At 40.2% G+C, this 13,506-nt stretch overlaps 1 protein-coding gene across 6 annotated transcripts in view; it reads left to right on the top strand.

The window, feature by feature from the left end:
- Cnot1 (CCR4-NOT transcription complex subunit 1) overlaps positions 1-13,506 on the top strand; it is an 84,573-nt gene that overhangs the window by 20,796 nt on the left and 50,271 nt on the right. For all 6 annotated transcript variants that reach the window (XM_029532495.1, XM_029532496.1, XM_029532494.1 and 3 more), the window contains exons 3-7: positions 9,778-9,885; positions 10,370-10,468; positions 11,098-11,166; positions 11,249-11,303; positions 12,493-12,696. In XM_029532495.1, coding sequence (XP_029388355.1) covers positions 9,778-9,885; positions 10,370-10,468; positions 11,098-11,166; positions 11,249-11,303; positions 12,493-12,696 — 535 coding nt within the window. The remainder of the gene's footprint in view (positions 1-9,777; positions 9,886-10,369; positions 10,469-11,097; positions 11,167-11,248; positions 11,304-12,492; positions 12,697-13,506) is intronic.

The following is a 13,506-nucleotide window of genomic DNA, read 5'->3' as shown; positions in this document are numbered from 1 at the left end:
TGACTGTTCCACCTGGGGATCCATCCCATATACAGTCACCAAACCCAGACACTATTGTGGATGCCAACAAGTGCTTGCTGACAGGAGCCTGATATAGCTGTCTCCTGAGAGGCTCTGCCAGTGCCTGACAAATACAGAAGTGGAGGCTCACAGCCATCCATTGGACTGAGCACAGGTTCCCAAATGGAGGAGCTAGAGAAAGGACCCAAGGAGCTGAGGTGTTTGCAGCCCCATAGGAGGAACAACAGTATGAACCAACCTGTACCCCCAGAGCTCCCAGGGACTAAACCACCAACCAAAGAGTACACAAGGAGGGACTCAAGGTTTTAGCCACAATTGGAGCAGAGGATGGCCTTGTGGGATATCAATGAGAGGAAAGGCCTTTGGCTTTGTGAAGGCTTGATGCCCCAGTGTAGGGAATGCCACGACAGGGAAGCCGGAGTGGGTGGGTTAGTGAGCAGGGGGAGGGGGGATGGAGCAGGGGTGTTTTCGGAGGGGAAATAAGGAAAGGGATAAAATTTGAAATGTAAATAAAGAAAATATCTAAAAAAATACATAATTCTCTTTCTACAAAAGAAATTGTAGTTGATTCGTAGATCACAAACATAAGTCAAATGTGTACCTGTGTTTGGTTCACACAAATCTAAGAAAGGATTTATGCAGCAGTGTTCAGTTCTGGTTCTTTTATTTTGTGGTATGTATGCAACAGTTGTAGGCTTTTTAAATGTTTTTTTTGGTTTGGTTTTTTGAGACAGGGTTTCTCTTTAAATTTTTAAAAAATGTTTAATATGTGGACTGTATATTTGGATATATAGGAGATGGGAATACATGTGTTAGCCTTTTTAAATAGAATGATGGCATATGCTAAACTTCCTATTCTTTTCTTTTCCTTCCCTTTTCCCCTTCTCCTCTCCTCTCCTCCCCTCCCCTCCTCCCCTCCCCTCTCCCCTCTTCTTCACAAGGTTTCACCATGTAACTCTGGCTAACCTCGAATTCCTATGCAGACAAAGCTGACCTTGACCTGCCTGCCTCTGCCTCTCAAATGCTGGCATCAATGGTCTGAGCCACTAGGCCGGGCAATTTTTATTTATGAGTGTTACTTACAATGTGTATGTGTACCCTGCATTACTTAGTGCCTTCAGAGGTCAGAAAAGCGAGGGCATTGATGTCCTGGAACTGGCGCTATAGGTGGTTGTATCCCTCCATGGGGTGCTAACAACCAAATCTGGGTCCTCTGCAAGAGCAGTAAATGCTCTTAGCCACCCAGTCCTTTCTCTAGCTGTGAACAGTCAAATTTTCTAACTACTCAGAGAGGACTCTTGTCTCATCCCTAGGTTGGGGGGGGTGTCTCTCTCTCTCTTCCTCTCAGCCTCCTTTCAAGTAGATCTCATTGTATTTTCGGGCTGGACTTAACTTGAAGCCCTCCTGGTGTTGGGATGATGGTGTGCATCACCAAACCTGACTAATCTCACCACCTTTTTTTTTTTTTTTTTTCACCACCTTTTTTAAAAGTAAGATGTATATATGGAGCAGGGCACATGCCATGTGCAAGTGAGTTGGCATTAGTGAGCATTTATTTAGTATATTCGTACAGATGAACCTAAGTGACGGCTTTTACTCACTTTCCTCTCAGTTACTGAGCACAGTTCTATTTCTAGGCGTGTACTTGACATCTATCACAAGACTTGTATCTTGATATGTCCATACTGGAAACAATCTCAGGATTCATCAGTGCTATTCCTTAAGCATTGAAACTATTGTTTTGAACATCATGGGTGATGCTTAGAAGGTTGAATGAAAAAATGCAAAGCATTGTGGCATTTGAGTCATTCTGTGTAAAATTGACATCTTTTCATAGCAACATGTTTAAACATTTGTGTTACTGTAGGTATTTTTAAGGTAGTTTAGTGGCAGTTCTCACATCCTTTTTAAAAATTTTTATTGTTACTTTTTGAATTACATAAAATTGAGTGTTTTGCTTGGATGTATGCCTGTGTGCCACATATGTGTGAGTGCCTGTGGAGATGAGAAAGCATCAGGTCCCCTGGAACTGATGGATGGTTGTGAGCCTCCACGTGGCCACTAGGAGTTGAATCCTCTTCTTTTATAAGAACACCCTTAATTGCTGAGCCGTTCTTTTTAAAAAGAGATTTATTTATTATATGTAAGTATATTGTAGTTGTCTTCAGACACTCCAGAAGAGGGCATCAGATCTCATGGTTGTGAACCACCATGTGGTTGCTGGGATTTAAACTCAGGACCTTCAGAAGAGCGGTCAGTGCCGCTGAAGAGGCTGACAGGAACACCTGGAGAGGTGGTACCAAGGGAGAGAGATAAGGAGTGGTCTTACATGCTTGGCTACAGGATCATACCTGTTGCTGGGTAACTGTTGAGTGGAGCCTAGAAGAGTGTCTTAACATTCCTCCCTTTTGGTTTAATCAAAAATGAGGAACTAGGAAAAGGTGATGATGGGGCAGAAGTGGGGTTGCAGTGTTCTTTAACTACTTCCTGCTGACTTTGTAGTGATGGTTGTCGTGTAGGAACCGAAGAGAATTGAGATGATGATGCTGGCCAAGTCCTGGCAGAGCTGGCTGTTCCATTGTTGTCAGGGGTCTGTGGAACCATATGTGGCTAGAAAAATGCAGGCCCAGTAGAATTTGTGTGTGTGTGGGTGGGGGGGTGGGAGGGGTATTCTGGAATACCTGGGGCTGTCCTGGATGTAGATTTTGAGTAAACACCTGAACTCGTCAAGATGCTGAAACACACATACATAGAGGCAGAAAATAAGTTAAGTAGGTTCAGAAGAAAAGACAAAGTAAACTTGAAATCTGGACTTTGTAACTATGATAGTTGATAGTATAAATTTACATGAGAACCATCTTCAGTTCTTCTTAGCTATAAAGCAAACCAAGGGAAAACTTGAATTTGTGGCTCTGATAGGTGATCCTATGGATTCTGCACGAGAATCCCTTTAGGTTTATACTTAGACAATCAAAGAAAACTTCAAAAATCTTGAACTTGTGATTANGAAAATGGATTGTATAGTGGAATGTTTTATCAGAGTTAGGTTAATAATTTATCAGAACTCATTGATTAATGTTAGAACTCTGAACTTTTGAATTCCTAATAAAACAGTGGTATAGAGAGGGAAAGAAATCTGAAGTATTTCTATCACCATCCACGTTTGGTTTTCTAACCTTCATGTCTTAGAATTACCAACCCCAAAACTCTGTCCTAGACCCTCATATATATTTTTAAATTTATTTATTTACTTTATGTATATGAGTACACTGTTGCTGTTGCTGTCTTCAAAAACACCAGAAGAGGGCATCAGATCCCGTTTTAGATGGTTGTGAGCCACCATGTGGTTGCTGGGAATTGAACTCAGGACCTCTGGAAGAGCAGCAGTCAGTACTCTTAACCACTGAGCCATCTCTCCAGCCCTCATATTTTTTTTTTTTTTAGAGCCTCATAACTTGAGCTTTTATATCCTCACACCTTGTATAAAGTTTACATCTTTTCCTGTCCAATTTATCATGAGACACAGGTGGTTGATCATTGGGGAGCAGCCACTGCAAACTGAGTTTTTTAGATATGGGAGTAGTAAAAGGTTATATCTGAAACTTTAATGTCTTTTATCATGAAGCCTGTGAGCAAGGCAAACCTGTATGTTCTTTTAATAAGAGGCCTGGTTGTCTTAAATTGACCAATGAATTAACACATTAGTGGATTACATCGGGGTGAGGAGCCAGCTCCCTGTTCTCTAGCTGGTCAAGCTATAGTTAGCTTAGTTGTCAGTGTAATCAGAAACCTAACTAAGAAGGATAAATTCTAATCTAGATGCCATAAATTAATAAAAATGACAGAGGTTAGTCTATAGTCCACTACCTAAACAGTTCTCCCAAGTCCCTGTGGTGCCCATCACAGCTTGGGGTAGAGGCAGTCTGTGTCAATCAGGCCCAGAAGATGACAGGCTTTTTTCCATGGAGGTGGAACATGGAAGAAATGACCTCACCTTGTCTTAGGTAATATGAGACTCTTCAGGTGTCCTCTGTCCACAGTTTAGGTCAAGCCCTGGCAGGGGGCACAGCATTGAGGCAGTGCCACCCAGTGATTGGTATACTACAATCCAAGTAGAGTTCTTTGTGGCTGTGCCCATATCTTTTTGGAAGTCCTGGGTTGGATTACTGTTAGGATTTGAGAGTCTTTGTCATAGCAAGCTTAAACAGTGTCATATTCAGCAGATCTCTGTCTGACAGGATTGAGAGCTAGAATCTATTGGATCAGGTAATCCGTGTCTGATTTTAGTTATCTGCTTCAGCTGTAACTAGCAAACATAAAACAGAAGGCTAAAACTTGACATTGTAATTAACTGCACTGGTTTTTAGCATGGCTTTAGATAAATACTTGAATACATTAAAGAATGTCCTTCGTTTAGTTTGCACTTAACTATAGTAGTTTTCATGAGATTAGGACTGTAAATAGTGGCTTTTGAGACTAAAGCCTGTTAAATTTCAGCCTTAAAAATCATGATTTTTGAGTTAAAGTTCTTCTATCAAAACAAGATTTTAAGTCTATAAACACAGTCCAAAAAGAAACTGTTAACATTAGATCCCCATGTGGTGTATTATAGAAATCTATAGTAGCATTAGCAAAACCAAGGTTAAACATATCTTTAAGGCAGTGATTTTTAACTTTTTAAATGTAAACCTTTAAAGTAATATTAAAATCATCTTTCTAAAAGTGAAAACATAGAGCAGTATTATAACAGTTTTCTGAGACAGGATAGGAACCATATAAAAATCTTACCTCAATTCAGAAGTCTTTGCAGACCTAATTTTGGTCTGCTCAGGTCACATGTTGCAGTGCTTAAGCAAGATGGCAGTGAAGCTAGGACTTTCCACAACAAAGATGACTGGCAATCATGTGATTGTCCTCAATGAAGATAGCACTGAAGATACAGCTCTTTGCCTTTTCTTGCCCTTAGCAATGATGGCTACAAAGCCATGTGTTGGTTCCATGGAACAGCATTCAATTCTACAAGCATATGCAGTAGCAGTGCATTAGCAGAGAGAAATGCTTAGACACATGTTTTACCTGGCAGGTGTGGCTGGTCTGGGGCATGCATTATGAGCTGGTATTCTACCTCCACTGCTGCTGATGTGTTACAACAGCGGATCTCATCTGAACACAACACACAGGGCCCAAGCAGTTCCACGTATGAGAGGTTTATTGGGAGAGAGAGTGGAAGAGGTGGCGGCAGAAAGAGAAGGGGCAAAAGTGGGAGAGATGGAGGGGTGTTTCCCTGATTTATATGGAAAATGATGTAACGTAGGTAAAGGTAGGAGGTGAGCCAAGTGGATCTGGGAATATGGTAGCTGTTGTCTTGGCAACAGATTTGTAGGTTGTGCTATTGCCTATGTGATGTCATAGGTTTGCCAACAGCTATTGCTGCCAAAAGTTACCTGCTGAGGCACAGGGTCCATTAGCTACAGTTCTCAGTTTGCTCTGTGTGTGTGTGTGTGTGAGTGTGTGAGTGTGTGTGTGTGTGTGTGTGTGTGTGNTTCATGTTCCAAGCGGATCTGGGTGATCACTGCCCCTTTCCTCCCGATAATTTTGGGATGGTATTTGGGGTCTACAGTGACACTCAGCTTAAAGCGCCTTAAAGCCTACAAGTGTGTGTGTGAGAGAGAGAGAGAGAGAGAGAGAGAGAGAGAGAGAGAGAGAGAGAGAGAGAACGCACACGTGAGTGAGCAAGAGAGTGCAGGTGCACAGGATGGAAAGGAATGTGTGATAAGAGATTTTTAGGAAGTAGAAGTTATGAGAAGGGCAAGAGTGAGTTAAGACAGAAATAAAATCTAGAGAGTGTTCCTAGAGCTACAGGAGCAGGGAGCCAGTGATCAGACACATAGCAACCCTTTGAGCTGTCTTTTTTTCGAGGGTGTGGCAGTTCAAGACAGGGTTTCTCTCTATAGCCCCGGTTGTCTTGGAACTCACTCTGTAGACCAGATTGGCCTCAAACTCAGAAATCTGCCTGCCTCTGCCTCCACTGGGCACCACTGCTTGGCAACCAAGCCATCTTGCCACTTTTAACTTATAAAAATTTTATGTGAATGAGTATTTTTTCTTCTATTTTGGTACTTTGAGCATGCCGTGGGACTTTGGAAGCTAGAAAAGATCATAGGAACCCTGGAACTTGATGGCTGTGGGGACTGGGTATTGAGCCTGGATCATCTGTTAGACCATCCAGTGCTCTTAGCTGTTGCTGTCTCTCCAGCCCCACTTGCTTTTTTGTTTTTGTTTTTGTTTGTTTTTTGTGTTTTTTTATGATAAATCTGACTGTATTTTTCAACTGGTTATGCATGTGAACCTACTATGCCTGCTCTATACGAACTTGCATGGTTCTCTTTACTGCTCAGCTTGTTTAACTGGGCGTATGATATGGATGAGGCTGTATTCCCTGGAATCTGGAAAGCAGGGTATAACCTATGTCAGTTCTGCTGGTTAGGGAGTGATGAAAACAGGGTGGGATGAGACTATGATACACAGGTTTGCTGAGGAGCTGTAGTTCACTCCCAGTTAAACCCAGGTTAACATTGTATGGCCATTTCTAAGTCATATACCAAAGGTACCACAGTGGGCTCAAAAGGCCCTGCTGGTGAAGGCTGCCACAGGGGGGTATATATTTAGGCACTGAAATTCTGCAACTGAGGCAAATCCTGGAGAAGCTGGTTGTTGACTATCAGAAATTATTTGAAGGTGAGAATCTAGTGACACCAGCAGTGCCCTACGTGTTTTGGATGTATTATAATTGGTTTATTCAGTTTTCCTTAAAAGTTCTTGAGATTTAAGAATATCTATGTCTTATGCCTGACATTTAGTTAATGGTCAAATAAATCTGTGAAGAAGAAATAAATTATTTTAAGGTTTTTTTTAAATATATATGTATGTTTGTGTGCATAAGTATGTGTACCTGTTGAGGCCTGAAGGTCTCTATCGGATCTTCTAGAACTGAAGTTACAAGTGCTGTGAGCTGCCATTTGTGTGCTGGAAACTGAACCCATGGTTCTCTGCAAAATTAGTAACTTGCTGATCCATTTCTCTAGTCATTTATTTTATGTGGTTTTGTTTCATGTCTTTTTAGATCAAGTTTTTCTATATATTCTAAGATGGCCTTGAACTGGGATTACTCGCTTGAGTTACCATGTCTGGGTTCATTTGTTGGCTGAGGCTTCACAATGTGCACAGTTAATAAAACACATAAACTTTGTGTTTCTATTGGTGCCCTTGTATGTAACCTCTTTTACCACCTAGAGATTGGGTACTTAGACCTGGGATGATAGCAAGGTTCTCTTGGTTGGCCCCTTGCTGATTTCCTTGGTGAAGAAAGTAAGCAAGCTTCTTGCAAACCCGGAGACAAACTCAGCACCATTTTATGAAATGAATGCTCTCCCTATTGTACAAGGAGGCCAGGTATATTTTACTGTGGTTAAGTCTGACCAGGCCTCAGAACTTTAATAAGATGTTTTTCCTCTATAGTTTTACCTACTGACAAATGGAAAGAGATTTTACTAAAATTATTATATGCATGTACTAATCATGTCAACGAGTTGGTATTTCAGTATCTTACAGATAAGAAAATAAATTTGCCTCCTAGGTGAGATTTTTGTGACATTATTCAAAGGTTAATATTGTAATCATTCTTTTAAAATTGGAGACCTGGCATGATGCTTTTATTGGAAAGGCTCTGGGGTTGGGTTCCTAATATCACACGGTGCTTCACAGTCATCTGTAGTTCCCGTTTCTAGGGTATCTCACACCCTCTTTGGTCTCTCAGCATGAGTGTGGTACATATATATTCATCCAAGGAAAGCACTCATAAAATAACTCATCAAAAAATTTGGGGGTCCTCGTGACGGCTCCGTGGCTAAAGGTGCTTGCAAAAAAGGTGGCAATCCCTGGTGTAAGTGTAGAGGAGAGAACCAAAAAAGTTTTTTAAAAGTTATTTATGCCATTTTTACATTAATTCTCTATAGGGGCCGGTTGTATGTGTCACACAGTGACTATGGTAGTCGGAGGACAGCTTGTAGGAGTTAGTTTTCTCTTTGTACCTGTTGGGCCCAGACATTGAACTTGTCAGGCTTGGTAGCAAGCATCTTACCTGCTGAGCTATCTTACCAATTCAAAATAGCAATGATATTTAATCATCATAACCATTTAACATTCACATTTTTCCTGTTTGCCTTATGCAAAAAGTTAGTGGTGGTCTTCCAGGTGGACTCTAGGAGTTCGTGACTGCTAGACAAGTGCGCTGCCTTGACACTGCTTGTGCATTTGCCCATCTTTGCTTCCCAAATACTTTTTGTCATTCAGTTTTTACCGGATATTTTCTTGTAATTTTGTAATTATTGTTACTAGTTACTCTTTAGCAATATGAATGTCCATATTACGTGCTGGGGGATTAAGTAAGTGCTTTTTGCACAATCCGAGGAGAATCAGTTTTGATGGTGTGGGTTGTGGTTTGTGTTTTTATAGCCCTGGCCCTGACTGGCTGGAGACAGGTGGGTGCTGCAGAGCTCATTGGCCAGTTGGCAGTCAGTAGAAGATAGCTGATATTGATGCCTGTCTTTCTTATACACAATCAACATACACTGGTGTGCACACATTCATATACACACATACACACACACACACACACACACACGAGGGCCAACAAAATGGCTTAACAAGTAAAGTGCTGCCAAACCTCATAACCTGAATTGGGTCCCCAGAGTCCTACATGGTAGGAGAGAACCATGCACTCCGTGGTTCACCCACAATCACTCAGTTTCCCCCAAAGAAAAAAAGCACAAAAGAATATATGTGCCGTTAAAAGTTCCTGAAGCCGGGGCTGAAGAGATGGCTCAGTGGGTAAGAGCACCCGACTGCTCTTCCAAAGGTCCAAAGGTCTGGAGTTCAAATCCCAGCAACCACATGGTGGCTCACAACCATCTGTAACAAGATCTGATGCCCTCTTCTGGAGTGTCTGAAGATAGCTACAGTGTACTTATATATAATAAATAAATAAATAAATCTTTAAAAAAAAAAAAAAAACTGTTTATAAAAAAAAAAAAAAAAAAGCACTGACTGCTCTTCCAAAGGTCCTGAGTTCAAATCCCAGCAACCACATGGTGGCTCACAACCATCTGTAATGAGATCTGGAGCCCTCTTCTGGTGTGTCTAAAGACAGCTACAGTGTACTTATATACAATCATAAATAAATCTTTTTTTTTTTTTTTTTTTAAAGTTCCTGAAGCCTGCCTGTACTAGATTCATTTTAAGTGGCTTCTTGAGCTTTTTACTGTCTCTACTATTGCATTGAAACATTGATTCTCTTGTCTGTCAGTCCCCCCACAACACTTGTTTTAGCCAGTTCAAAAAGAATAAATTTAAGTAATTGTTGCATATAGTTACTTGTACTTAACTGATTCCTATAATTCTGTTTTTGAGAACAGGGTCTTTTATCTTCTAGGCCGTCTCAAACTCCATCTAGCTTGAGGGTGGTCTTGAAATCATGACCATTCTTTGAATCCCAAGAGCTAGGATTAGAGGCTTATGCCACTATGCTCAGCAGTTGTTTCAGTAATTCCTTAGAGACTGATTTTCCTAAAACTGTATTTAATTTTGCTGTGGAGAATAAGATCCAGAGTATCATGCATACTAGTCAAGTGCCACCTTACTTACTATTGAGCCATTTCCCCAAAACCCTCCTTTAAACTTAACATTTTTGTGTTTCAGATTGTGAATCGGCACGGTCCTGAGGCAGACAGGCATTTATTACGCTGCCTATTTTCACATGTGGATTTCAGTGGCGATGGTAAAAGCAGTGGCAAAGATTTCCATCAGGTATTTAGGAATTACAGAGTTTATAAGAATTACCACCAATCAATTTGTAAATTTGCAGTTTTGGGCATAATATATGAATACTATGTACAGAATAACATCTAGAACATAATCTTACAATTAATTGTAGCTAAGATGTATTGGGGATTCATTTGCCCTCTAATAATCTGCCTGGCTAATATACTGATGGCAGTCTAATTTAGGATTAGGGAGCTGCTGCTGGATCTGCCTGGCGAAGGAAACAGGAAAGGGGAAACCTGCTGGAAACGCAGATGGGCTAGCTCAGGATCTGAACTGAATCGCTTTGGCTTGATTATTTTTTAGTCTTCTCAGAGTTAATTATATTGTTTTGTGACTTATTAATGAACTCTAATATGGATATTTTGGTTTAACACTAATATTCATAAGTTTTACTTTTCTGTGAGATGATGCTTAATGCTAATTAGAAGTCTTTTTTTTTTTTTTTTTAATTTTTACCTTTTTGAAGACACAGTTTCTGATTCAGGAGTGTGCCTCGCTGATTACAAAGCCAAATTTTATCTCAACATTGTCATATGCCATTGATAATCCATTGCACTACCAGAAGGTTAGTATATTTTTATCTCTAGTAAGATTGTGATAATATCTATTTCTCTCTTTCATTTTTGAGGAAGGGTCTTTCTGTGTAATCCAGGCTACTCTTTTGCCTCAGAGCCGGGTTGTTGTAGACGTGTAACACCATACTCAGTTTGTGCTCTCTAATATATTGTTTAAAATGACTCTGAGCTTTTGATCGGGGGGTTTTGGTGTTCATTTTTCTCTGCTTTTCAAAGACTCGGTCTCTGTGTAGCCCTGGTGCTTTAAACTCAGAGAAATACCTGACTATGACTCAGGAGTGTTGGGATTTAAGATATGTGCTACCGCATCTGTACTTTTTTAAAAAATCATGTCCAGTCTTAAAATTTGAAGGATTAACTTTCTTTTGTACCTTTCTGAGAGAATCAAGGAAGTTGCATGTTGGTAAATGGGTACTTACTAAGACCAGATTGGGTCAAGTATTAAGTTTGTCAGTCTACAGTTCTAGAATATATAATATTGCTTGTAGTGACCCAGAGTCATGCTGTATGTATATTGTGCCATTATTAGATGAACTAATACATTAAAAACTCTGTAAAACATTTGCATCCTTAACAAAATAAAAAAGTTAAATCTTTTTAAAAAATTGTTATGTTTCAGAGTTTAAAGCCTGCACCCCACTTATTTGCCCAGCTGAGTAAAGTTCTCAAGTTAAGTAAAGTACAAGAGGTAAGTGTTTCGAGAGTCATAGGCAGAAAGGATAGTTAAAGCAAACCTTTGACTCTGTTAATATAACTCCTTCTTGTTTCAGGTAATTTTTGGTCTTGCCCTTTTGAATTCTTCCAGCCCAGATCTCAGGGGTTTTGGTAAGTTACGTTATCCAGAGTTTTAGACTCTTCTTCCCCCTTTCCTCTTCCTTTTTTCCTCCCTCCTTCCCTCCTCTCCCTTCCTCTTTTCTTTCCTTCCCTTCCCCCCCCCCCTTTAATTTTTGTGGTGTTAGGGATCGAATCTAGGGCCTTGGACAAATTATACAAGCAAGACGTCTACCTCTGATCTATCCCTGTGTTCTTAGGTTTGTTACTTTGTTTTTATTTTGTTTTTTTTTTTTCCCTTGTGTTTTCATAGTGTTCTATATATCTGTTTGTTTGTTTGTTTATGGTTTTTCAAGACAGGGTTTCTTTTGTGTAGCCCTGGCTGTCCTGGAACTTACTCTGTAGACCAGTCTGGCCTCAAATTCAATCTGCCTGCCTCTGCCTCCCAAGTGCTGGGATTAAAGGCGTGCACCACCACTGCCTGGCTTTTTTTTTAATCCTTTATTCACATAGGAATGTTTTGCTTCTGTGTATGTGCTTCGCTTGTATACCTGGAACCTGAAGAGACCATAAAAGAGTGTCGGGTCCTTTGGAACTGGTTATGAGATGTCACATGCCTGCTGGGAGCTGAACCTGGGACTGGTTTTGTTTGTTTGTTTGTTTGTTTGTTTTGTTTTTTTTGTCCTGGGATTAAAGGAGAGTGCCACCACTGCCAGACTCAAATAATCTCTGTAGCTCTTGGTTTTTTAAGGCAATGTTTTGCTTATGTAGCCCAGGTTGATCTCAAACTCACTAACCTAAGGTCTAAAATTATAGTCACGTGCTGCTATGCCTGTCTGGCCCAACTCTTTTTCTTCTGCTGCTGCTGCTTCTGTTTTCTTCTTTCTTCTCTTCCTCCTTTCTTATTTCTTTTCTTCTTCTTCTTCTTCTTCCTCCTCCTCCTCCTCCTCCTCCTCCTCTGATCCACTGCCTCACGAGTGCTGAGGTTAAAGGCATGTCCTACCATATCTGGCTCCGACTGTTTATTAACAAATAATTTTGTTCTGTTATGTTTACATTGTTGTATAACTGATTTCAGAACCTTTTCTTCCTGTTCATCGGTCACTGTCTAATAGTAATGGTAGAGCTATGTGAGAGCATAGGAGAGGCAAAATGAATTATGGTGCATACAAAAGGTGGTTATTTAGATACTTATTTTTTACCTGTTATGGTGTAAAAGTAACTTTGTTTATTTGATTTTTAGCTGCCCAGTTTATCAAACAGAAGCTTCCAGATCTTCTGCGTTCTTACATTGACGCAGACGTCAGTGGAAATCAAGAAGGTGGCTTCCAAGATATAGCAATAGAGGTCCTACACCTCCTACTCTCCCATCTCCTCTTTGGGCAGAAGGGAGCCTTTGGAGTTGGACAGGAACAGATAGACGCTTTTCTTAAGACACTACGCAGAGGTAAGGCATGGCCATCATAGGTGGGTCATAAGCTATGATAAAAAAAGGCATATTGGTATATAAGTGAGGATAAAGATTTCCTGTGCCTTGTTTTTAGTTCTATAGCAAATGACTAATTTTAAGTATAAAAGCGCTACTAGACCTTTGTTAAAGAATAAGTATAAAGTAAGCCTTACTCCCATCTGTGATGTTTTTGTTGTATAAGTACAATCACAGGTTAAGAGTAGGCAATGCTCTCTGCTGCCTTTTCTCCCCTATAGAAAGACTACATTATAGTAACAGGCTACTTTTAATTTGAAATGTTGGCCACTTTTGTTTTGCTTTTGTTTTTTGGGACAGGGTTTCTCTGTGTAACCCTGGCTGTCCCCTGTATTCTATAGACTAGGCTGGTCTGAAACTTAAGAGATCTGCCTGCCTGCCTCTGTCTTTCCAGTGCTGGAAGTAAAAGCTTACATTACCTTGTCAAGCTAGGTTGACCTCTTTTGATAATACTTGTAGTATTTTCTATCGTAATGGATTCTGTTCCTCATATTTTGCTGTGAAAAGTTTAATATATGGTAATGAATTGATAAACAGGTACTGGAATCTACACAGGAAAAGTTAAAAAGTATATACGTAAGCAGTTGCTCTGAGATACCCAAAGATTCAGATCCTAGGATTGGCTTGAGGTCATAATGTGGAGTAGCTTAGGAAAATTCAATAAACTTTTTTTTTTTTTTTTTTTTTAAAGAAGAAGACAGTGTCTTTATTTATTTAGGCCTCCAACTCATAAATCTGCCTGCTTCTGCCTCCCGAGTTCTGGGATTAAAG

This window comes from Mus pahari, chromosome 20 (assembly GCF_900095145.1).
Source record: "Mus pahari chromosome 20, PAHARI_EIJ_v1.1, whole genome shotgun sequence".
Classification (NCBI taxonomy): domain Eukaryota; kingdom Metazoa; phylum Chordata; class Mammalia; order Rodentia; family Muridae; genus Mus; species Mus pahari.
The sequence above is the reverse complement of the archived record's forward strand: the minus strand, read 5'-3'. Positions and strand labels throughout refer to the sequence as shown.